Source organism: Nanorana parkeri, unplaced genomic scaffold (genome assembly GCF_000935625.1).
Source record: "Nanorana parkeri isolate BGI_ZX_2015 unplaced genomic scaffold, ASM93562v1 scaffold589, whole genome shotgun sequence".
Lineage (NCBI taxonomy): Eukaryota > Metazoa > Chordata > Amphibia > Anura > Dicroglossidae > Nanorana > Nanorana parkeri.
Window position 1 is genome coordinate 542,448 of NW_017306857.1, and position 22,534 is coordinate 564,981.

Consider the following 22,534-nt stretch of genomic DNA (forward strand, 5'->3'; position numbering starts at 1 on the left):
AACTAACATTCACTTTCATGCATGTGTGGATAGAAGGGGCACAGGAAGACGAATCAATAAGTCAGTGATCACAGGAAGTTTAGGAGTTGATTTATAAAAACGGCATTGCTTATTTGTCCATCAAAACTGCATGTACGTTCGTTCTGTGCGAGCTGACCAGATGTTGTTAGATTGGGACAAAAGCAAAAGTTCTTTTCTGGTCTTCTATATTCATAAAGAAAAGTGAATGGTGAACTGACCACATTACGGCCACTAGATGGCGCTGAGAATCAGAGGAAATAATATATGTTAATAAGGAGGAACAATGTTACAATTCCAGGGACGGCTTGAGGGAATGAGTATATAAAAGTAACCATTGATACTACGGGGATAGCAATGGTTACATTTCCTCCAGTGTTCTCTTGAATTGTAACATTGAAGAAGAACTGCAGGCAACATTGTTATAAACCCATGTAGTGAGGCTACCCCTACACTGCAAGGGTTAACTGCTCATTTTGGTCTACGGAGGAAAATGAAAAAATTATACTCACCCGATCTGAGCCAGCTGACTTGGACGGTCCTTCCAGCATCCCCCACCCTCCACTGCAGCAGTCCAATGTCCCTGAGCCATCATGTACTATACACAGTATATAGCACGTGAGGGACATACCATCGCAGCAGTTTAAAGTTCCTGAGCCATCATGTACTATACAAGGTATATAGAACGCAAGGGACATACCATTGCTGCAGCGGAGAAGAATACAGGTAGGGGGGAGCGTTGTCACACCCAGCCAGCTCGGAGGATCAGGCGAGTATAACTTGCTTATTTTCCTCCCTAGACCAAAGCGAGCAGTTAACCCTTGCAGTGCGGGGGGTTGCTCCACTGCAAGGGTTAAAAAAATGTTCTACTTGAAATCTTATTATCCCCTATGGTCCTCAGCTCCATCTAGTGGCCATAATGTGGTACTGTCGCCATTCGTTCTGAGCTGTATGACTATACCGATTGCAGAACATTTGACCAGATTTACACTAAGAACATTCGTTTTACTCTCCAGGTATTCCATACTTGCAGGTTTGTAGGATACCTGCTCCCCCACTGCACGCTGTGGTTCCTCTTCCCGGGCCTGTATGTCGAAACATGATGTAAAAGCCGGGAAGAGGAACAGAACAGAACAGCATGGTGGTGTAGTGGTTAGTACTTCTGCCTCGCAGTGCTGGGGGTACCCGGTTCAAATCCCAGTCAGGACACAATCTGCATGGAGTTTGCATGTTCTGCTTGTGTGTGATTCCCACACTGCATAGACATGCTGGAAGGTTAATTGGCTCCCGTCTGAATTGGCCCTCCAATGTGAGATAGGGACCTTAGATTGTAGGCTCCAGGAGGGCAGGGACTGATGTGAATGCAGATACCTGTAATAAACAATGGTGGGGTTACAGGTTATGTGACAGCCCCCACCCCCCCAGACTTGAAGGGTCTACCTACTATGGCCTGGTGGAAGCAAAATCGTTTCCACACACAGGCCGTTGGAAAGTGACGTATAGAACCTGATCCTTCAGTAACACGTGTCACACACAAACACGTTAATCATCCTACTGAAGCCTTTATTCCAGGGGTGGGCAACTCTGTTGTGGAACTACAAGTCTCATGAGGCATTGCAAAACTGATAGTTACAGGCATGACTCGCAGAAGCATAATGGGATTTGTAGTTAAAGCACAGCTGGAGGGCCAGAGCTCAGGGGTGGAGCCCATGATGGCCTGGGATAAACCTGACATTCTGTTTTATCATTGCTCTCTCTCCCACCGGGCACAAACACATTAAAATATATTCCTCAATAGCCACAAATGATAGAAATCCACTTTGTTGGCATGAAATGCCTTTGCAATCCCAGATATAGCCTTTAAAACGAGAGAGCAGAGCTGTGGGAGGGGCCCAGCAGGCTCCACCCACTACAGGCTGCTGTAGGAAACTACAGGAGGGGGCGGAGACAAGACCAGTCACCCTCCTAAACAGAGCAGCAGTGACCGGTCTTTATTACAAGCTGTGAAGAAAATGAGTTTGTATGGGGACCACTGACAGGACACACAGCATTTATTTTTATTGCTGAAACCTTGGCTTCAGTACCTGTGTCCTCATTGGAATAAAGAGCCCTGAATTTCCTGGACTGTGACTCCGATCGTGCTTCCAGCAATGGATCAGCAGGGCAGCCAGGCGAGTAGCATTTTCAGGAGAGCTCGGCCATGCCATCCTCCATGTTGCTTGTTTATGGATATCTGCAGTGATTTAGACAACTGGCACACTACCATATCGAGGGCTGAGCAGCATCAACATGTGAAGCAGCTACATATGCCAACACCGCAGGGCATGCTGGGACCTGTAGTTCGCCCCCAGTGTAGGGAATAGCACTGCCCCATCCCGGGACGCTTGCGGAGCAGACGTACCTTAGCGGGATCCGTGGTTGTAGTGCCTCCAGCGCAGGGTTCCATAGAAGCGGCTTGCCGAGCACCGGAACCTCGGCCCCCTGACCCCGAACACTGTACAGGAAGTATTGGGGGAATCCTCTGGGCAGTGGGTACTGTAGGGGCCTCCGCTCCTCCGAGCCGGCTGGTGGCGCTGTGCCTGCAGGCATCGCAGCCGCTGGCAAGCGAAGGGCCTCTTGGTCCTCCGGCGCTGTAGGTGGCGCTGTGACTGTACGGTAAGGCCTTATTTGTCCTCCAATACTCTGGGTGGCGTTGTAAGAGCATCTTGCTCCTCCGGGACTGTAAGAGGCTTTTGGTCCTCCGAGACTGTGGATGGCGCTGTAAGAGCCTTTTGGTCCTCCGGGACTGTGGGTGGCGCTGCAGGCTCAGGAAGTGCAGGAGAGGGATATGACAGGTGGAGGAGTGCGGGTCACCGTGAGAAGATGGCCAACAGAGTGATGTGAGTGACACGAATGCCCTGTAGTCATGTGGAATATCTTATGGTCAGGTTGGACTGATGAGATGAGGCCTTCTGTAGCTCGGGGTGACTCTGCTGAACTACAAGACCCAGCATGCATCGTGCTGCCTTTCTATGTGGGGAAGGGGTTACTGAGGGCTCCAGTGAGTGCACATGCTGGCCAGCCGTTCACAGCTCTGTATCTGCTTTTGTATACCAGGCTGTTCAGAGTAGCAGCAGCAGCAGATGATGTATGTGTAAAAGTGATGGCGGGATTTAGTTATTTACAAACATCCAGGATCAGCTGGAACACATCATTCAGAATAAAGATTCCTGCTGGTGAATGTACACAAGGTCTGTGTGAGAAGCTGACATGGGGTACAAGAGGATCTTGTACCGTGTAATCATGCGGCACCCAGCTTTCTGACTGGCAGCAGCTTTTGAAATAGCTTAACAAATGTGACTGTAATATCACTTTCATTCTTTTTTTTTTCTTCTAGTGGTTTTAACCCTTCGCTACTCTATCCAAAATCAAAGGAAACTTTTGCCTTGAGATATGCTTTAAGGGGTCATTCACACCAGATGTGTTGGGCGGGGCATCCTTGCTCCACACAGTCCCAAGGCGTAGATGAGACTTATCAACTTGTTTACAATGAAGTCAGTTCCGGTGTCACTGTCTGCAGGGCAGATCAAATACAGAAACTGCATGTAGAACTTTTCTTTTTTTCCAGTGCACACCACCGCTAAGTGTTTGTGTGACCTGACTTCACTTTGCCTTGTATTGTGTTGGGGCTGTGCAGAGCAAGGCTTCCCACTGCAGCAAATCCCAATGCTTCTTGTGTCAACTGACCCATAAAGTGTATCTGAAGCCAATGTTTTCTTTTATTTTGGATAGAGTAGGGGAGGTTTTGGGGTTTTGTTTGACCATCCATGTCGCATTAGGGACATTTCACTTCCTGTCTTGTAGACTCCACAGAAAGTGACAGGGTATCTTTCCAGTGTAAGGAAAATCCCCGCTTAGTTGACACAGGAACATGAGTCCCCATTGGACGATTTCCCCTCTATTCCTGTTCTGGTGGTCGCTCAAAACGTCGGACTTTCATTCCTGGTGACTTTGGTGATCAGGGCAATTAGAGAGAGTGAATATGCCCAACAGGGACACGGAAAACAATAATAACCTGACAGGTGTTCTAACCTCTCACCACTCTATCCAAATTTAAGAAAAAGATTTGCATTTAGTTATACTTTAAAGTGAGTGTAAAAGCCAAACTTTTTTTTTTCTTTGGATAGACCTAAAAAGGGTTTAGAGCCCCTGACAGTTTTTAATTTTCTATTCCTTCCGTTGTCTGCTGCGGAGGTTCACCCTCTCTCTCTTTGTTCTGGTGACCACCATCACTGAGACAGGAAGTGAGGGTAAATCCAAACTTTTAGAGCCTCACCAGAACACTAGATGAGAGTAAATCTTCCAAAGGGGACTTCTGTTCTGGTTACACTTGTCACTGGGAGATTTCCTTTCTCGTCCTCCTGCGTCTATGGGCCTAGGGTCTGATATGGGTTTTCACCATTCCCTGCTTCAGACCCCATTCACACTGAGCGATTTGTAGCGCAATTTCCGCTAAAAAAAAATCACTTAATGTAGCTTGTTCAATGCGTTTCAATGGAGCTGTTCACATCACACAGCTCAATGTTGCCCGTAGCTTGTAGCTCAGGCTTGTCGCTTGAACATGACCCATTTTTCTAGCGGATTTTGTGCGATTTGGCTCCAATAGGCTTTGATTGCCATAAGAAGCGCTACGTAGCGCACCAAATTTGAACTTTAGGTCAATGTCGCTCAGCTCAAAGCACTGTAAAAGCACTTTTTTTGATGTAGCACAGTATGAATGGGGTCTCAAGGCTAGACAAATCCCAGGAGCCAGGTCGCCAATGCTCCATAAAATTACCGCTGGCGCGCAACTTTTGACGTTTTCTATAGTTGTCAGTGGAGCTGGCTCCTTAAAAAAAATAAATGCCGACTCCTAGATTGGACAGGCCGGCTCCTGAATTCTGGATGAGTTTGGCCACCCCTACCCTTCGTTGTCCATAACTAAAAAAACGATGGCTATGCAGTTTAAAGGAGAACTATGGGGTCAGTGTTTTTCCCCATAGTTCTCCTTGGGGTAACGGGAGGACACAAACTAGCGTCCTCCCGTTACCCTAAGCTCAGTATACCGTGAGCTACAGCTCGCGGTATACTGAGACGCCGCAGCCGGAGCGGATCCCAACTTAGACGACGGGATCCGCCCAGCTGCGTGAGTGACAGCTAGCTCTGCCTATCTAGAGGCAGAGCCAGCTGTACCCGCCCCCTCCCCCGTCCGTTCCGCCATTCAGCGCTGGCAGATCGGAGCAGGGAGGGGGGAATCCAGCCCCTCCCCTGTCACGGCAGAGACAGGATCGAGAGGTGAGCAAACCCGGTATGTGTTCGCTCACCTCCCGATCTACTGAGCCGACCTGTGACAGTCTCATTGTCACAGGTCGGCTAGAACTATTAGGGGAGTGAAAAGCACTCACCTCATAGTTCTCCTTTTAACTTTCATTACTTTTCTCTTCCTATTGATTTTAATTCATTTTACAATATGTCCACTAGATGGCAACATTCACTTTTCTGGTAGCATAGCAGTATTCCTTCAAGCATGCCGAATGTACTTACATCTGGTGGTGAATCTTCATCGCTCACACTTTTATTTTGAGGCATACCTTTACAGTTCCCACCCCATTCCATTTGTAGACACCAAGGTGGTAGAAATAGAAGAGCAGATGTTGTTCCTCGCACAGATAAGGTGGTCGGGAACATCCATTCAAAGAAAGCCACTTTACCATGTTATGTTTTGGTACAAAGCTTTAGAGCACATGTGTCAAACTCAAGGCCCAGCAGGCGAATCCGGCCCACCAGGCCATTTCCTAGACTTCTACTTTCAGATCTAGGTATTAAGTTATTACTAAAACCAGTGATAATTGAATGCAGAGGCAATTATGATAAAGATTAGATACATTTATATAGTCTTACAGATACCTTTGAGGGCAACCATAATGTTGATGCGGCCCTCGATTAAATTGAGTTTGACACCCCTGCTTTAGAGGATCTCCACAATATTGATCTTCCCAACTTTATTTGGAGATGTCTTAACGTGTATTTCCACTTTTGCAGCCCGATTGGGTTAACACCTATTTTATATTTATGTTTCCATTCACGTTGCATAACTTAAACCTAAAATGCTTTATATTAGCTTAAAGGGAAATTACACCTTTTAAAAAAAATAATAAATGCACACTTCTCCATAAAAGAAAAAAAAATTACATTTATTATTTTTTTGCATCAGATCCAATAAAGCATTGCAACTGCCATCAGTGGATCATGGTTGCAATGTTCTGGGTCCTGCAGACTCTTCCTTCCATCCATGTCTGTACTGAGGTATGGCCTTTCAGTAACAGCCACCCCATTGTCAAAAATGTGCACAAGCTTTCGGGGAGAGGAACCCTGAGATTCAGGTAAGTGAGGGGGGGTGGGGGTGGTGGTGGTGTTGGAGGGCGGTTGTGATCTGACCACCTAAATATGTGTGTAATAGGAAACATGTTTAGAAAGGTAAACGTAGCCTTTAAAAACCCTACCTAGTTTCCCATCTATGTTAAGGAGAGGGCTGTGGGAAGTTATATTTACTCTAATTAACCCTGTCTGTGCTATGCTGACAGATCTCATCAGTTGTAAACTAGATTTGAGTTAATGGCTTAGAAGTAGGGATGCACCGAAATTTCGGCTGCCGGAACATTTAGGGTAAAAATGGTAAAATGTGCAAAATGCCGATAGTACCAAAGTGGACGAAAACGCGATGCATCCCTATCCCGGGCTGTGTCCCCCCCGATCCCTGCTGCTCTCCCTTCCTGGGTCAGCAGAGGCAGTGGGGAATGAAGGGGACACAGAGCCGATCCAGCTGCTGGAACCCAGCAGGGAGGAGAGAAGCTGTCAGGAGGCTGAGTGGGAATGAAGGACGAGGATGTCGGGATACCGAGCGGGTGGTGCAGGGAGAAGAGACCTCTCAGGAAGCCATATGTGGAGAAAAGCTCGACCAGTACTGATTGCTGAGTGTTTGTAAATAATTGAGGACATAGTATGCTTACTTTGTCCATGGTTATGAATAAACAGGAAGTGCTCTATATCACTTCCTATTCATTCATGATTGTGGACATAGTACCTCATACTTTTCCCACAGTTTATGAATGGACTGGAGCAGAGAGGATTCCTGTTCATTTATAACAGTGGCTGCAGAAAAAGAGATTGAGGACTCTGTCCTCAATCTCTTTTTCTATTTTAAGGGAAATATCAGGGATCTGTTTAAACCCCCAATATTTCCCCGAAGCCCCTAAGCGTAAAATAAAAAAATACGAGTAACAAATTAATTTCAAAAGTTTGGGAAAATAAAAAATATTATTTTCTGTTTTGGCCGGACAAATATTTAAATTTTGGTTTCCGTCTAAAAATTTCATTTTGGTGCATCCCTACTTAGAAGTATTGTATGTTAATGGAAGGAAGCGCAGTCTGTCCCTCAGTTTGTCCTTCTACTTTCACTTTCAAACTTAGAGTAGCCTGGAATCTGCACAAAGGCCGCCACCAAAGAAACATCTAAAAGGTAAGAAATATATTTCTCGAAATGTGTTTTTGGTATGCTGTGTGAATAGGAACACATAACAAACATATAGAGAAGTTTTCTCAGATCGAACTACAAAAGTGGAAATACATTTTAAGCCATAGGGGTCATGTTTTCATATCTTTTGGGAATTCCCAAAAGCTATGTTTTGGTGGAAAATGGTCGCTTCTTTGTTAACCCAGATATTGGATCATCTCATAGGTACAGACCTGCATAAAGCTAAACTCCAGGAAGATCTAAAAGGCACCAAACAATGCAGCTCTCTATTCAGTAACTCTTTCGCTGCCAGAGCAGCTTTTGCAGATTACTTAACCCCCCCAAATTATTTATTCCCTAAAAGCAGAGACCATGTAAAATAAAATGGAGGCATTTGCAATTTTTTATGTAACATGGTATCAGCACAACTGTGTATAAAATACAAGTTAATTTCAGTGCACAGAAACACAAAATATTAATCATTTTTTTTGTAAAATATAAAAGACGAGGTTATGCCGAGTAAATAGATAACCAAACATGTCAAGTTTAAAAAAAAGTATGCGTGCCTGTGAAATGACGATTTCACAAACGATGGTACCTAAAATTGTCAATAGGTGGCGCTTTAACAGCCTGCACAGGTCTTCAGTTCAGATTTAATGGTAACTAGAATTATTGCTCTCGCTCCAGTGTCTGCACTGATACCTAACGTGTGGTGCAATTATTGTTTTCGTATGTAGACGTACCCAATGCATGTTTGCGTTAGTACGTGCACGTATGGGAGGAATGGAATTTCATTTTTTTTTGGGGGGGTGTTTTAAAGGAGAACTATGAGGTGAGTGCTTTTCACTCACCTCATAGTTCTAGCCGACCTGTGACAATGAGACTGTCACAGGTCGGCTCAGTAGATCGGGAGGTGAGTGAACACATACCGGCGTTCGCTCACTTCTCGATCCTGTCACAGCTCTCTGCCGTGACAGGGGAGGGGCTGGATTCCCCCATCCCCGCTGTGACCCGCCAGCGCTGACTGGCGGAACGGACGGGGGAGGGGGCAGGTATAGCTGGCTCTGCCTCTAGATAGGCAGTGCCAGCTGTCAGTCACGCAGCTGGGCAGATCCCGGCACAATTGTCGGGATCCGCTTCAGCTGCGGCGCCTCAGTATACAGCGAGCAGTAGCTTGCGGTATACTGCGGCATCTCACGCAGCTGGGTATACTGCTCGCGGTATATAGCTCGCGGTATACTGAGCCTAGGGTGACGGGAGGATGCTAGTTTGTGTCCTCCCGTTACCCTAAGGAGAACTATGGGGAAAAACACTGACCCCATAGTTCTCCTTTAAACTGCATAGCCATCGTTTTTTTAGTTATGGACAAAGAAGGGTAGGGGTGGCCAAACTCATCCAGAAAAGCCTTAACCCCATAGTTCTCCTTTTAGGTCTTTTGGTGATCACTGTAATCCCAGGGGTGTGGAAATTTTGGAAAAAACTACTTGTCCAAGGACTAAAGCGGGGGCCCCATCTACTTGTCCTGATACAAAAAAATGTATTTTACCCAAACCATATTTGGCAGTGCCAAGAAGAGTTTCTCATTGGTCAGTGGCGTCAGGTGACTGCGCTGACCAACGAGTGCTTGCAATTTGCGAGCGAAAGTCAGAATACATGGCACAATTACAGATGGTACACCCATATTGGCAGATGGGAAGGACCGTTCCCTGAAAGGTAAGTATAGCGGGAGGGGTACGGGGCCAGATTTGAGCAGGTAATTCCATTTTTCCAAATGACTTGGGAAAGTGAATTTACCCTTTAGGGCTGGTGCAGACTTGGGCGATCGTGTGCGGTTGCATGCAGCAGTTGTCGCGCGGCCCCATTGATTTCAGTGGAGTTACATCCGTGTGGCAATCACTGAAAAAAGGTACATGTACCTTTTTTCGCAACACGCACCATGCAGTGTTTTCAACCGTGATTATATCTGATTGCACGGGCAGTATTGTGGCGGGAAACCGCGCAATCTGCCAGGCGTGACTGGGGTGCCATTAGACAATAATGGCACCGCCAGTGCGATCGGCGGTGGTATGTGATTTTGTGACTGCTAGGCCATCCACACGATTTTGTGCACAATTGCCATGCAACGGATCACCCACTCCAATCGCACACAATACCCCATGCATGCAGATGGTGGGTGCAGCAGGGTTTTTGTTTTTTTTACTTTTTGTTTTTACTAATCTAATATTGGTTATTTTTCATTCTCATTTATTTTTATTATTTTTTTACTTTATCAACTTTTTATTTTTTCCAGTTTTATGTATTTACATTTTTAATTCATTTATTTTTTTGCTTTTTTTTTCACTTAACTTTTTTGCCATTACACAAGGGCTAACAAGCCCCTGTGTGAAAGCATTTGGAGGTGACAGGTTCTCTTTATTGACCCTATCACCTCCAACACAGGAGTTCTAGCACAGTGCTGTGCTCGTTCTCCTGTGACAGGAAGGCTGCATTCCTGTATCACTTCACACAAGAAGAAGAAGAGTTCTTTGCTCCGTGCTGTAACCTAATCTAATTTGCCTGGTCCCGGGTCCCCCACAAGAGGGGGGGACCCAGAAGACCAGGGCAGAAAAGAAGCCAGCGTGCAGCCAGAGACAGCCGGGAGAGGTACATGGCCGGCCCGCTGGCCGGCCGCCGGAGATAAGATAGATAGGGGGAGGAGGAGAGGGGAGCGAGGGGAGTGAGATTCAGGCTCGTTACAAGTGATTTTGGACGGCTGTACAGCCGTTCAAAACCACTTGTACGGAACGGCTCCCATACTACATGTAGCTGTGCTGCTTGCCCGCAGCCGGGCTAAATATAGAAAAAAACTACTCGCCCGACGCCCGAAACTGCCTGTCCCGGGCGTCGGGCGATAGGAATTCCACACCCCTGACTCCAATGTTTTCGCTCTGCCTGCATGAAGCTTTTCCTGAAATCTTGAATTTTTGACAGCACATATCAGAGGAGACTGATGCATAACATGCAGAACATTGGACTAGTGCTACATACACTAACCGATCCGGCTTACTCTTTGACCGGTCCCTGGAGCATCGCTTCCCCCTCTGCTGCAGCGGTCCAAGGTCCTGTAACTCATCATATTCTATACAAAGTGTATAGGACCTGAGGACGCAGAGGGACATACCATCACTGAAGCGGAGGAGAAGACGGGCTGGATGGAGCACTGTCAAAGCCAGTCAGCTCAGAGTATCAGGTGAGCATATCTTTGTTGTTTTCAGCACTAGACCAAAATGAGCAGTTAAGCCTTGCAGTGCAGGGGGTTAGCGGGTTAGCTCCACTGCAAGGGTTACTTTAAATATTACCCGGAGTTCTCCTTAAAAGCTTGATATTGTTTTTAAATTGTGGCCTTGTATCTGCCTTGTTAGCTGTTCTAGCGTTTAATAATTTTCTTCTTCTGTTCTAGATATCCACTTTACCAGCTTGGAAATCCACAGTTGCGTGTGTTTCGAACCAACTTCGTCATGACCCTGGTCAGACCCGGCAAAGAGCAGCCCTCAGACACAGTGCAATTCCGTATCCCTATTGAGTAAGTAGATGCACCTACTCTGGCAGTGTTTTGGTGTGGTTCTGTCCGGAGTGGGCAGAATCTTCATGAGCTCTGGAGGCATTGCTTGCAGTCTAGGAATCAGAGGGGTTTTCAAGCAGTTAGGAAACATATTCAACACGAGAGTAGAGTATATTCAAGAGTAGAAATGACTTCTAGCTGAACTCCAGGCACATGGCTAAATACACAGATTAATATATAACATTGGAAGTTTTTTTACCTGCCAAAGGATTTGGATTTTTGGCCATCTAGGCCAGTATCACAGCTCAGCCCATGGCAGAGGACTCTAGCAGGGAAGGGGACCTGCAGTTTTCACTTACAGGTCCCCTCCGCACGCTGTGACTGGGCAGTAAAAGCAGAAGCAGTACAACAATAAGCTTATCTCTCTCCAATTCTGATCTCTCATCCTAACGGTATGCGGCTTCTACTGCAGAACACCTGGTTGTCTCCTTGTGTTGCTTCTCCCTCCTCCCCTCTGAGCTTTGCTGTACAGACTGTACAATAGACTGCAAATGGTTGGTACTAAGATGAATCTGGGTATTAAAACCACTTGCTTTTGTAATTGCATGTACTGATATATTGATGATTACTGCATTTATTTGTGCCTTTTATATCAGTCTAGGGTTCAGCTTTAAAGTATTAGCAAAAAAATGTTTTTTTGGTGTTTGGTGAAGTTGGGGGAAGAATTGGAACTCGTCCGATTTTTACTGCTATTCAGGGCTCTGTTAGAGATTTTTCCTCTCTTACTGTCCAGCTGACAATGGTTTTACCAGACAGGAAGTGAGAAACACATGTACATAGACGTAGAAAGACAGAAGATTGATGGTAGAAACAGACCAAGTGGTCCATCGAGTCTGGCCCTTTCTTAATTTCTTTTCTTTGCATTTTTTTTTTTTTTAAATTCTTTATTTATAAACAGAGAGGTGAGAAACAGAGAGTACAATCATAATATATGGGTCACAATTTCAATCCACATACCCGACCGTAAAGTCATGACAGTAAATAGCTGAAAACAAAACAGAAATAGAATAAAAACCGGTGGAAGCATTGAGGTCATTTCTAAAGCAGATGTAGTCAACAATATTCGTACTTTCCGCCATGTCAGGTGTTAATGAAGCTCTCTTCTTCTCATCCCCTAAGGCATTTTATATTTTTATAACAGGAGGGGAATAAAAAACATAAACCTACATGGATAAAATAACACAACATAAAGCAGTACAAAGAATGTACAACACAGAACACATAAGGGTAGAAGGGGAAAAGAACAATTCCAGGTGTCGGTCGATTCCAGGCCATCCGGCCTGGATTACTCCTATTCTTAACAGCACTGAATAAAAGGGGGGTCTCCAAGTGGAAGCTATGCCATCTCGAACCTCAACCCCGACATTCCGTCCGGAAGTCTGTTGAGTCTCTGAACAAGTACCACGCACTCCAAGTAGCCACAAATTTGGCCTGTGTCCCATTTAGGGAGGAGGTCAGGTCCTCCATCAGCTTTATCTCCTCCACTCGTCCAGCCCACATCCCTGCCGATGGCTGCACGGCCTGTTTCCATAGAGCCGGAATGCAGGCCCGCGCAGCATTCAACAAGTGGATCAGCAATGAGCGTCGGTATTGTTTATGTGAAAGGGGAGCCAAGTGGAGGAGGTATACCGCTGGTGTGAATGGCAGCGTAAGGCCCGTAATTTTACTGATCAGTGTGGCGATCTGGAGCCAAAAAGGTCTGACCTTCGAGCATGACCAAAAAACGTGTAATATTGAGCCTGGTTCATCTCCACACCGCCAGCAAATCTCAGATACAGATGGGTACATTACGTGGAGTGTCGTTGGTACTCTATACCACCTGGTCAGAAGCTTATAGCCAGCTTCTTGATACTTGTTCGACACAGATGACCTAAGGGCAAAACATATCATACGGTCCACCTGTTGAGGGCTGAAGTCTACCTCCAGGTCATCGGCCCACTGTCTCACAAAGTACGGGTGAGTGAGGTCGGGTGGATGGCGTAGGCATTTCATCATGTGTGACAGGGTGTGTCTAGTCGGTTCTGCCCTCAGGCATGTGGTTTCAAAATCTGTCAGAGAGATTAGGGGAGAGACAAACAAGGAGTACAAGCACACGGAGGTGAGAATGTGTCTGACCACCGTGTGGGAGAAGTTTACAAACACAAAACAAGTGTTCCTATGAGATATCCCCGGTAAGGAGAGGAAACACTCACAGCGGGGGAGGAGTTTGGATACAGCGATGGGAAGAGATGCATTCCAGGGTGAGTAGGAAGTAACAGCATCTACTCCGCCCCTCGCTATGTGCAAATTGTGATCTGTCCCACCCATGAGTCCCCCCGATCCACAGCCTGACTAGTTTCCAGGAGTTTGAAAGGGGGGATGAAGTTGAACTAAAAAAAAACAAAAATAGGGGAGAGACAAACAAGGAGTACAAGCACACGGAGGTGAGAATGTGTCTGACCACCGTGTGGGAGAAGTTTACAAACACAAAACAAGAGTGTTCCTATGAGATATCCCCGGTAAGGAGAGGAAACACTCACAGCGGGGGAGTAGTTTGGATACAGCGACGGGAAGAGATGCATTCCAGGGTGAGTAGGACGTAACAGCATCTACTCCGCCCCTCGCTATGTGCAAATTGTGATCTGTCCCACCCATGAGTCCCCCCGATCCACAGCCTGACTAGTTTCCAGGAGTTTGAAAGGGGGGATGAAGTTGAACAAAAAAAAAACCCCTTTCCCCGAGGCACCAGAACTTCAGCCCCGTTTGGAAGCTATCTATCACTAAACCTAGGTGGAGTGTAGAACAACAGCATACAGTAACAACATTGCATATGTTTACAGAGGTATCATTACTACCAGACAAGGATGGATCCGGCGGCCATGATGCTGATCTCAGCTATCCAGCCAAACCCTAGGCACTACCAATCCGCCATATGGCTCGATCCTGTCAACCCAAACCCTTAGAAAGCTATAATATGCATCAACGGAAGCAAGTGTGTAACTGTGGGTATGTGCCCAACGTGCATTGTTAAGGAAGGTCCTCTGTAGGGAGGGCACAGAAGGCTGCGGCAATAAGGCATGTGCCTCGGGCCTCAGCCCTAAGCTTCTCTCAGCAAGGTCGTCGGGGATGGGCACGGTCGGATCAGGTTATCAACAAGACTATGGCCATAACGGAGGTTTGGCCGGTAGGGTGTCAGTTCAAGTCTCCGGCTCCATCGGTTGGGCCCGCTGAGACGGATGAGTAGTAGATCTCTGACGACTTCTACGACGTCCCCGGGATCTCGATGGTCTGGTGGACGGAGATTGATTTGAATCCGGGAAGGGTACTTCCAGCCAATCCGGCAACGATAAGCATTTTTTTTTTTATTTGTTTCTTTTTTAACCTTTTTTAGAATAGGTCTTTGTCTATTGTACCAAGCACGGTCATTGCGTCATCTACTCTTTAAGTAAAATTAATACTTTCAAAGTTTAGTTATGAACTTTCCTCCAGTGAGTTTGAGGTCCTGCGTTTGTTTACCTTTTTTTTTTTCCTATTAAAATTACTGTCCTCCTGAACCCTATTCACACTTTTAATGTATTTAAAGGATTCAGCCATGCCCCGCTAGACTGTTTATTGTGTTCCTGTAGCCCCTCTTGATATGTTTTATCCCTCAGACCCATCACCATTTTTATTGCTTGTCTCTGGACTCATTCTATTCAATATCTTTTTGTGAGGCCTGCAGAACTGGATACAGTATTCTAAATGAGGTCTACTTAAAGATCTGGATAAGGGAGTCAGGACCTCCTTCCTGCTAGTGACCCCTCTAGTGATACATGCCACAATTCTATTTACTTTCCCCACAATGTTTGCTCATTTTGCAATCCTCCAAAACAAAGCACCTCAAGTCTTTTTCCTCTGTAGTTCTGGCCAACACTCTACCCTCAAGGATTCTTTTTCACTAAGTGAACTGCAGTTGTCAATGCTTTGACCAATCTTCCAGCAATGCCAAATCATGTTCCATGTTACAAACACCTCCAGGAAAATTAACCCTATTGCATACCTGTGTGTCATCAGCAAAAATACATACCATGCCCTCCTAATCTTTGTTATGTCACTTACTTACCAACAGATTAAATAGAACAGGACCTAGTACAGAGCCTTGTAGTACCCCACTTGTGACTGGTCTTATTTCTCAATGAACCTCATTTACAGCTGAACTCTGATATTCAACTACATATCCAGTAAACTAGTGGTTCTCAACCTGTGTAACCTCGTTAGTCATTAAGTCGTGCCCCAGGTCCCACTGCACTGGCATGCATGGCATTGCAGAACCACTCATTCCGGTGCGGGTGATTGAACTGTGAGCTTTTGGGGAGCCATTCAAATTAATGCAATGCACCTCCCGCGCCATAACTCGCAGAAGGTGCGCATGCGTAGTACAGTCTTTAATCGCAGTGGACACACATACACGCTCCAAAAACTTTTAAAGATCTACCCAGTCTCCCTACCTTATGAGAACCAGAGTGGATCTTCAGGCTGGGGTCCAGTGTGGGCTGTGTGACGGAGCTCCATCCATATGTGCATTGCTTGTACAGCTCCCTTGCGTGCCCTATAGAGGTGCCAGGAGCCAGAATGTGACATCATTCCAGTCCAGGCACCTCTACATGGCATGCCATGCGATGGAGCTGTAAGCAGTGCACGTATGGATGGACCCCCCCCCCGCCAATGAAATCTAAGAAAAAAAGGTTTTGTCTTGACACACACTTTTAACGTAAGCTTTACTGTTTAATGCACACAAGGCAAATGAACACAAAGCTTCTATCTTTACCACTTACTGAACTTTCAATTGTTGCAGGAATTGTCTGTTGGTTTCTAGATTGGTATGGCAAATCATGGTTAGCTTGCCGAGCCACAAAAATGTTCAATAAAGGCTCCTTCTCCTCTGCCATACCTCCTTGATTATTCATTCCACACATGTCAGAGTGTTTTCCTCATGACTGATTACTGACTAAGCACATCAGGAATGAGGCTGTTTAAAAACATATATGTGCTATGACCACCTTACTGCATGGAAGTACCGCTTCTTATGTCAAGTACACTCAAGGTGATGACTTCCTTAGAGATGGCTCTGTTCACGTATATCATATCAGCAGCCACATATATACCATTAGACAGAGCACCATTCTGTATGTTTTCAGTTTCTGTATACACAAGGAAATGGTCTTTTCAGACAGATTGTTAGGGTTTCTGTTTTGAGAGACACCAAGAAAACAAATTCTTTTACAGGATCGTTCTTTTACTTAAAAACCACAAAAATGCATAACAAAGTTTCTTTGGCTCTCCAGCAGAGTCCAGTGTTAAGCTTGCAGCCACAGGCTTTTAGCCATGTGCCTTTCAGCAGTGAATTGATGGCTTGTGTTTTGAATTAAGTCTGTTTTATGTTACCCTAATGGTTTAGCATTTTCTGACTTCAGGTAAAGATAAGTTCACACATTTCTATAGTGTGTTTATGGTAAGTATACAGTAGGTGTGGTAGTAGGGATGCACCGATACCTGTATCAGTTCCAATACTTAGCATTTGGGCGAGTACTCGTACTAGCACCAAATGCTCCAATACTTACCCCAATAGCGAAACTTCCGGTCAGAGGGAGATTCCCTCTGGCCGCAAGGGTTGCGTGGGAGCATGGAGCCAGCTTCCCGGCCACTTAGGAAGCCGGTGGCGGGTCATGACCCGCCTCCCAGCTTCCCGATGGGCTAGGAAGCCGGCTTCACACAGGCTGGCTTCCTGACCAATTAGGAAGGGGGGCAGCAGGTCATGACCTGTCTCCCGGCTTCCATATTGGCTAGGAAGCCAGCTTCACGCTGCCTAGCGTCACTGCGAAGCAGCTTGGCTAGTACTCGTCCAAATGCTCCGATACGTACACTGATACTGGAACCTCCGGTCAGAGGGAGATTCCCTCTGGCTGGCAGTGCCGCGAGGGAGCATGGAGCTGGCTTCCTGGCCAATCAGGAAGCTGGGTGGCGGGTCATAACCCGCCTCCCAGCTTCCTGATTGTTCAGGAAGTCAGGGTGCTTTGCTGTGTCACAAAGGAGTGTGGAGCTGGTTCTCTGTTGACAGAACACCGGCTACCCAGGCAATCAGGAAGCCTGCTGATTGGCTGGGAAGCCGGCCCCATGCTACCAGTGGCGGATCCAGGGGGGGGCAACGGGGCAATTGCCCCCCCCGAGATAGAGACGCTCCCACCCGCAGTACCGTACCAGGAGTACATCCCCGCACACGGCCGGGACATACAGCTGTCAAGCTGTCACAGAGTTAACTGCGGTTCAGTGTAAAAAACCGGCACAGTACAAGTAATATGCCGGCTTTTTACACTGAACCGCAGTTAACTCTGTGAAGGCTTGACAGCTGTATATGGCCGTGTGTGAGGATCAGAGGCAGGGCTTGAAAAATCCCGGCGAGCAGCTTCCCGGCCGGCCGTTGTAATTACACGGGAGCTTTACATTCAAGCGTTCGGGAGTCTCTAGAGACGCCCGATTGCGTGTATTAGCCGCCGCTGTCACTGCCGGCATGGCTCTGTGACAGAAGATCAAAGGGAGATCAGAGCATAAAAAAAATTAAAGAAAAAAAAATGTAAGTCCCCGTCCCCCACATACACACGCAGATATGCGTCGGGTGCGCCTATGTGCGAAAACGACGGTTGCGCCTATTGTGCCGCACATGTTACATATCGCCGCAAAAGAAAACTCTATCTGTCCCCAAAAAATTTTAACATAAATTGCCGGTAGTCCGGTCATGCTGACTGGTGACAGTGAGAGAGGAAAGGGGTGGCACAGTAGCAGTGGGAGAGCCAGATGGGGGGGGGCTTATTTTCTGGCAGTGCCCCCCCCCCCTGAGACTAGACTCTGGATCCGCCCCTGCATGCTACCTCGGGATGTCAGTATCGGTACTCTGTATTGGGGAGTACCGATATAAAAAAAGATATTGGTGCTCATACTCGATACCGAAAAACCAGTATCGGTGCATCACTAGTAAGTAGACATGGAGTCGTTATCCAAAGCAGCTGCTCAGATGTTTTGGGTAGCTGGCTTGCTGTGGGCTTCATCTCACTTCCTCAGACTGTAGGCATACTTCAAAGAATGGGACAGTCATGCACTTTTTCTGTCAAGATGCATTCCTCTTATATGTGTGTCTTCACAGTTAACTATCAGTATGTGGCAGTTGGAAGATGTACCGAACCAAGGAGTGGGGTCTTGCTACTTTTCTTTGTTCATGCAATCTGTCCTCAAAGGCTTTACAACATAATATTGTTAATATTGTGGCATGGGCTATGTTATATGTTCTAAAGGGGAGGATAGTTGCCTATCAACAGAACCACGTGACTAGAGCCATGGCATTGGTCACATGGTTGGCATTGGATATGAAAGCAATTTTGGGATTTAGGGAGACAGAAATGTCCACTTTCTAAACCTGAGAAGGTTTTGACTTAATCACAGTTGTAGCATTTTCTGAATTCACACTTTTTCACAGATTGATAGGACTTGCTGCCTGGTATTGTTTTTAAACTTTACATTCAATCCTTACTTATGTAGTCCGATATGTGATACTTTGACATTGTTTGTTGACGTATATATGGTGTTGTATTCTTACCACATGTCATGGTCTTCTCTATCTGCAGAATGACAAAGTTCGATGTCCAAAACTATCTGCTGAGTATATACAATGTACCAGTGTCATATGTGCGTACCCGCATCCAGTTTGGTAAGTGACATGGCGATCTAAATAATGCTAGTTAATATAACTAACTTATTTATAGCGTGAAGTTCTGTCTGTTGAATGGAGCTTCTTGATTGGAAGTGAGACGATAGTGCGACTTTGACAGGTCATGTGACTGGTCTCTCTTCCCAGGTTTGTTTTTTGTTTTTTAAACCACTTTCATTCATCTTTATTGTGCTGTCAGCTTTTTTTTTTTTTAAATGTTCAATGTTTTTGGCCATACCACTGCTTTATAAATGTGGGAAAAATTATGATTTAGCAACTTATGCAAACACTGCAATTTCAGGCAGCAACCGAAAAAGAAACCATCTGAATCAAAAAGTGAAGCGGCCAGATTACAAGGTGGCCTATGTGCAGCTGGTAAGTACTGTCTCTTACTCCTTTAAACCAACATATGCTAGTTTGTGGTTTGTTTTTGCATGCTTACTCCTGTCTTGGCCCTGTAGATTCAGGTATCAAAATGAGGTGCATTTCTAATTCCCAATACCTGCTGCAAACTCTTTGATATGCAAAGCAGGGAGCAGGGAGAGCAGAAAATGAACCCAGACTGTAGGGTGCGGTCATGTTTGATGCTGCGGTTGATTTGTTCCTGTTGGTGAGTAACTCATGTGAGGGAGCACTGACAAAACATAGGACTGAAGCCGCATGCCTAGGGATGCACCGATACCGGTTTTTCGGTGTCGAGTACTGATTATTTTTTTTCCGGCACTTACCGATACCGGAAGTCCCACTTAGGAAGCCAGACGGCATGTAAAGACTCGCCACCCGCCTTCCCGATTAGCAGGGAAGCCATCTCCATGCTCCCTCATCATCAGGTGATGAGGGAGCACGGAGCCGGTTTTCTAGCCTATCAGGAATCCGAGGGGCAGGTATTGACTCGCCGCCTGGCTTCCCGTTTGGCCACCTTCTCGACTAATCGGTAAACTAGGCGGCAAGTCATTACATGCTGCCTGATTGGGAGCATGGAGCCGGCTTCCCGCCCAATCAGGATGCCAGGCAGCGTGTAATGACTCGCTGCCCGGCTTCCTGATACCGGAAGTTTGGTTATCTGGCTAGGCATCAGAGCATTTGGGTGAGTACGAGCCCAAATACTCTGTATCGGTACTGATACTAGTATCGGTGCATCCCTAATTGGTTGCATTTCTGCATCCACTCTAACCACTGATATACAATGATCAGTACTCTGTTGGGCATGTTTTGTGTAGAAGTTGGGTTAACGTTTCAGATGGGCTCTAATCTAGACTTGTAATTGCCTGTCGGCTGAGACAGCCACACAAAAAACTGTTAGAAGAGCAGAGGTCACATGCATCATACTGCCATTTTACCACTGCATGTTTCAAGAGGCTAGCTAGCATTAAGCAAAACGTTTCCTGCAACGAGGAGCCATTTTATTAGCAACCAGAACGTTTAGACTTGGTCTTAGACCTTGGTTTTATCAGGTCTAAGCTCTTCTGTTTGCATGGCCAAGGTCAATCACCAGGAGGTGTTTGGTCATGGACCATTGTTCTTCTGCCCGTTCTCTAGAGTCTGGTGATGATTTTTGTGATGTCAGCTCTCCAAAGGCTGCATGTCTGTTCCCAAGAGTCAACAACACATGTTTGGTGACTCAGATGTTCTGAGCTTTGAAAATGAGGGTTGTATTGTAATGCAATGTGTGTTTATAACAGACATTGCTCCTGGATTGAGTTAGAAATGACTCTGATTCAGAGCTTTAATATTTCCTGTGATGTGCCTGCGATCCTGATATAATGTTAACCATCTCAGCCTGTGCTGCTTCTTTGTTTTTCTGCTTAGCGCCCATACTCTAAAACCATGACATCAGTGTGGTTGCATTATCCCTTTGACTGGTCGTTTTTATGTGCTCAGCCATTTGGCACCTATTGTCAGTGTAACGTGTTTTGATTTCTGTGTTGTAACACCATTACATTGCATCATTAATGTGTTGAGAACCTCTTGGCTTTATCCAACACCTCTCAGCCTGATTCTTTGCTCCATTTCTGCAGGGCCAAGGGCAAACCTTCAAGTTCCCAGATCTCTTTCCAGAGAAGGAAGACGCTATTGAGTCAGGCTCATTTGACCAAATCCAATCAGAATTCGTGGAGAATGAAAAACAGCGTCAGCGTAGTGATCCTCGCAGAGGGGGACTTAATGACTGGTTTGGGTTATAATACATTCATTTTGCAGCCAGTTCATCATTGGATTCTATTGTTTCTTTCCTCTACACAGATTGTGATCTCTACATCTGAAGGTCTGTGTACTGTGCTCTGTATTTCCTTTGGGGAATCTACAAGCAGACCCTCAATCAGTGTCTCTAATGGACAGTAATTATTTATTTTTTTCAAAGAATTTGAGTTGCAAGTAAGTGAACATGCTGTTTGTGGTGCATTATTGTTAAATAAACCTTGAAATTTTTTCAAAAAGTTGAACTTGCAGCCTTTTTTAATTTGAGATTGGTGACTACAGACGTTGACAAGTTTGTTGGTACCCTTACAGCTTATTGAAACAATGTTTCATTCCACATTGTCCACTTATGTGACACATTGTGAATAAATCTGAACTGATGATTTCACATTCGAGTGCTGGTTTTCCATTTGTGACTGCACTATCTGTTGCCTTTTGGGCTCCAGTGGGCTCAAAGGAGAAAGACCCAGTAGAAGACAAGCATCATTCTTCTGGGAGAATGTCTTTACGACAGATGAGGCAACCTTTTGGCAAGTCACGTCAGCTCTATGTTCACAGACCAAGAAAAGTAAGCTTTCAAAGAAAAGCACACCACACCTACTGTGAGACATGGAGGAGGCTTGGTTATGTTTTGGGGCTACTTTGCATTGTCTTGCATGAGGAATCTGTGCTGGGCACAATGAAATCTAAAGACTGTCTGGGAATCCTGGAGTAAAACGTACTGCCCATTGTCAGAAGAATGTCTAAGAACCTAACAATTGATTATACTTGAGTGGCCTTCTATGAGCCCTGAGCAGAATCCTATTGAAAGAGATGAATCATGAAGTCTGGAGAAGACACCTTCAAGCCTGAGACAGCTGGAGCAGTTTACTCAAGAAGAGTGGATCAAACTACCTGTTGGCAGATGCAGAAGTCTCATTGAGGGCTTCAGAAATCTCGTATTTGCAGTGAATGCCTCTAAAGTTGTGCAACAAAATACAGTGGTACCTGGGTTCACAAACTTAATTCGTTCCACGATTCTGGTCGTGAACCAAATCAAACTGATCAGACGGCGACTAGAGGAAGCCACGACCAATGTCAGAGCAGGGAAGATGGCTGCAGTTGTGTTCGTCACCCGATGCGGAGTTCGCGAACGGAAGCAAAATTTTGCTGAACTTCCTGTTCGTGATCAGAAGCGTTCGTGAACCGAGGTACCACTGTATTGGATTATGGGTCCCACTATTTGTGCACATACCATTTTTTTATTTGTTTTATTATTTAAAAATATTCTGTTAAATAAAAAAAATCTAAGGCAAAGTCTGATTTTATAATAAATATGGAATAAACATTAATGGATGCCAATTGCTTTGGTCAGTTTCAGGTTATTTCAAAGACAATTGTGGGTTATTCTTTTTGCGTGGAAGGGTACCAACAAATTTTGTCTGTATGTATTAATGATTAATATGCAACCAGGAATGAGAGACCCAGTAGC

The 22,534-nt window shown here is 45.7% G+C and overlaps 2 protein-coding genes across 2 annotated transcripts in view; one reads left to right on the plus strand and one right to left on the minus strand.

Annotated features, from left to right (window-relative positions):
- The window catches only part of LOC108791999 (general transcription factor II-I repeat domain-containing protein 2B-like), a 5,297-nt gene extending 2,731 nt beyond the window's left edge, over nucleotides 1-2,566 (minus strand). Inside the window, exon 1 of the mRNA XM_018562663.1 lies at nucleotides 2,420-2,566. Within this exon, the coding sequence (XP_018418165.1) occupies nucleotides 2,420-2,464 (45 nt within the window). The 5' untranslated portion in view covers nucleotides 2,465-2,566. The remainder of the gene's footprint in view (nucleotides 1-2,419) is intronic.
- A 253-nt stretch (nucleotides 2,567-2,819) lies between these two features.
- On the plus strand, nucleotides 2,820-21,101 carry MRPL23 (mitochondrial ribosomal protein L23). Its single transcript, XM_018562664.1, has 5 exons — nucleotides 2,820-2,897; nucleotides 10,989-11,111; nucleotides 18,785-18,867; nucleotides 19,169-19,242; nucleotides 20,886-21,101. Exons 1-5 carry the CDS (start codon nucleotides 2,881-2,883, stop codon nucleotides 21,048-21,050), a joined length of 462 nt encoding a protein of 153 aa, XP_018418166.1. The 5' UTR covers nucleotides 2,820-2,880; the 3' UTR covers nucleotides 21,051-21,101.
- The last annotated feature ends 1,433 nt before the right edge of the window (nucleotides 21,102-22,534 follow it).

Bases quoted from the DNA above. Each gene is read 5' to 3' on its own strand.
- MRPL23 (XM_018562664.1), top strand. The intron at 11,112-18,784 runs GTAAGTAGATGC...CTCTATCTGCAG, and splicing joins CAATTCCGTATCCCTATTGA to AATGACAAAGTTCGATGTCC. The intron at 19,243-20,885 runs GTAAGTACTGTC...CCATTTCTGCAG, and splicing joins AGGTGGCCTATGTGCAGCTG to GGCCAAGGGCAAACCTTCAA.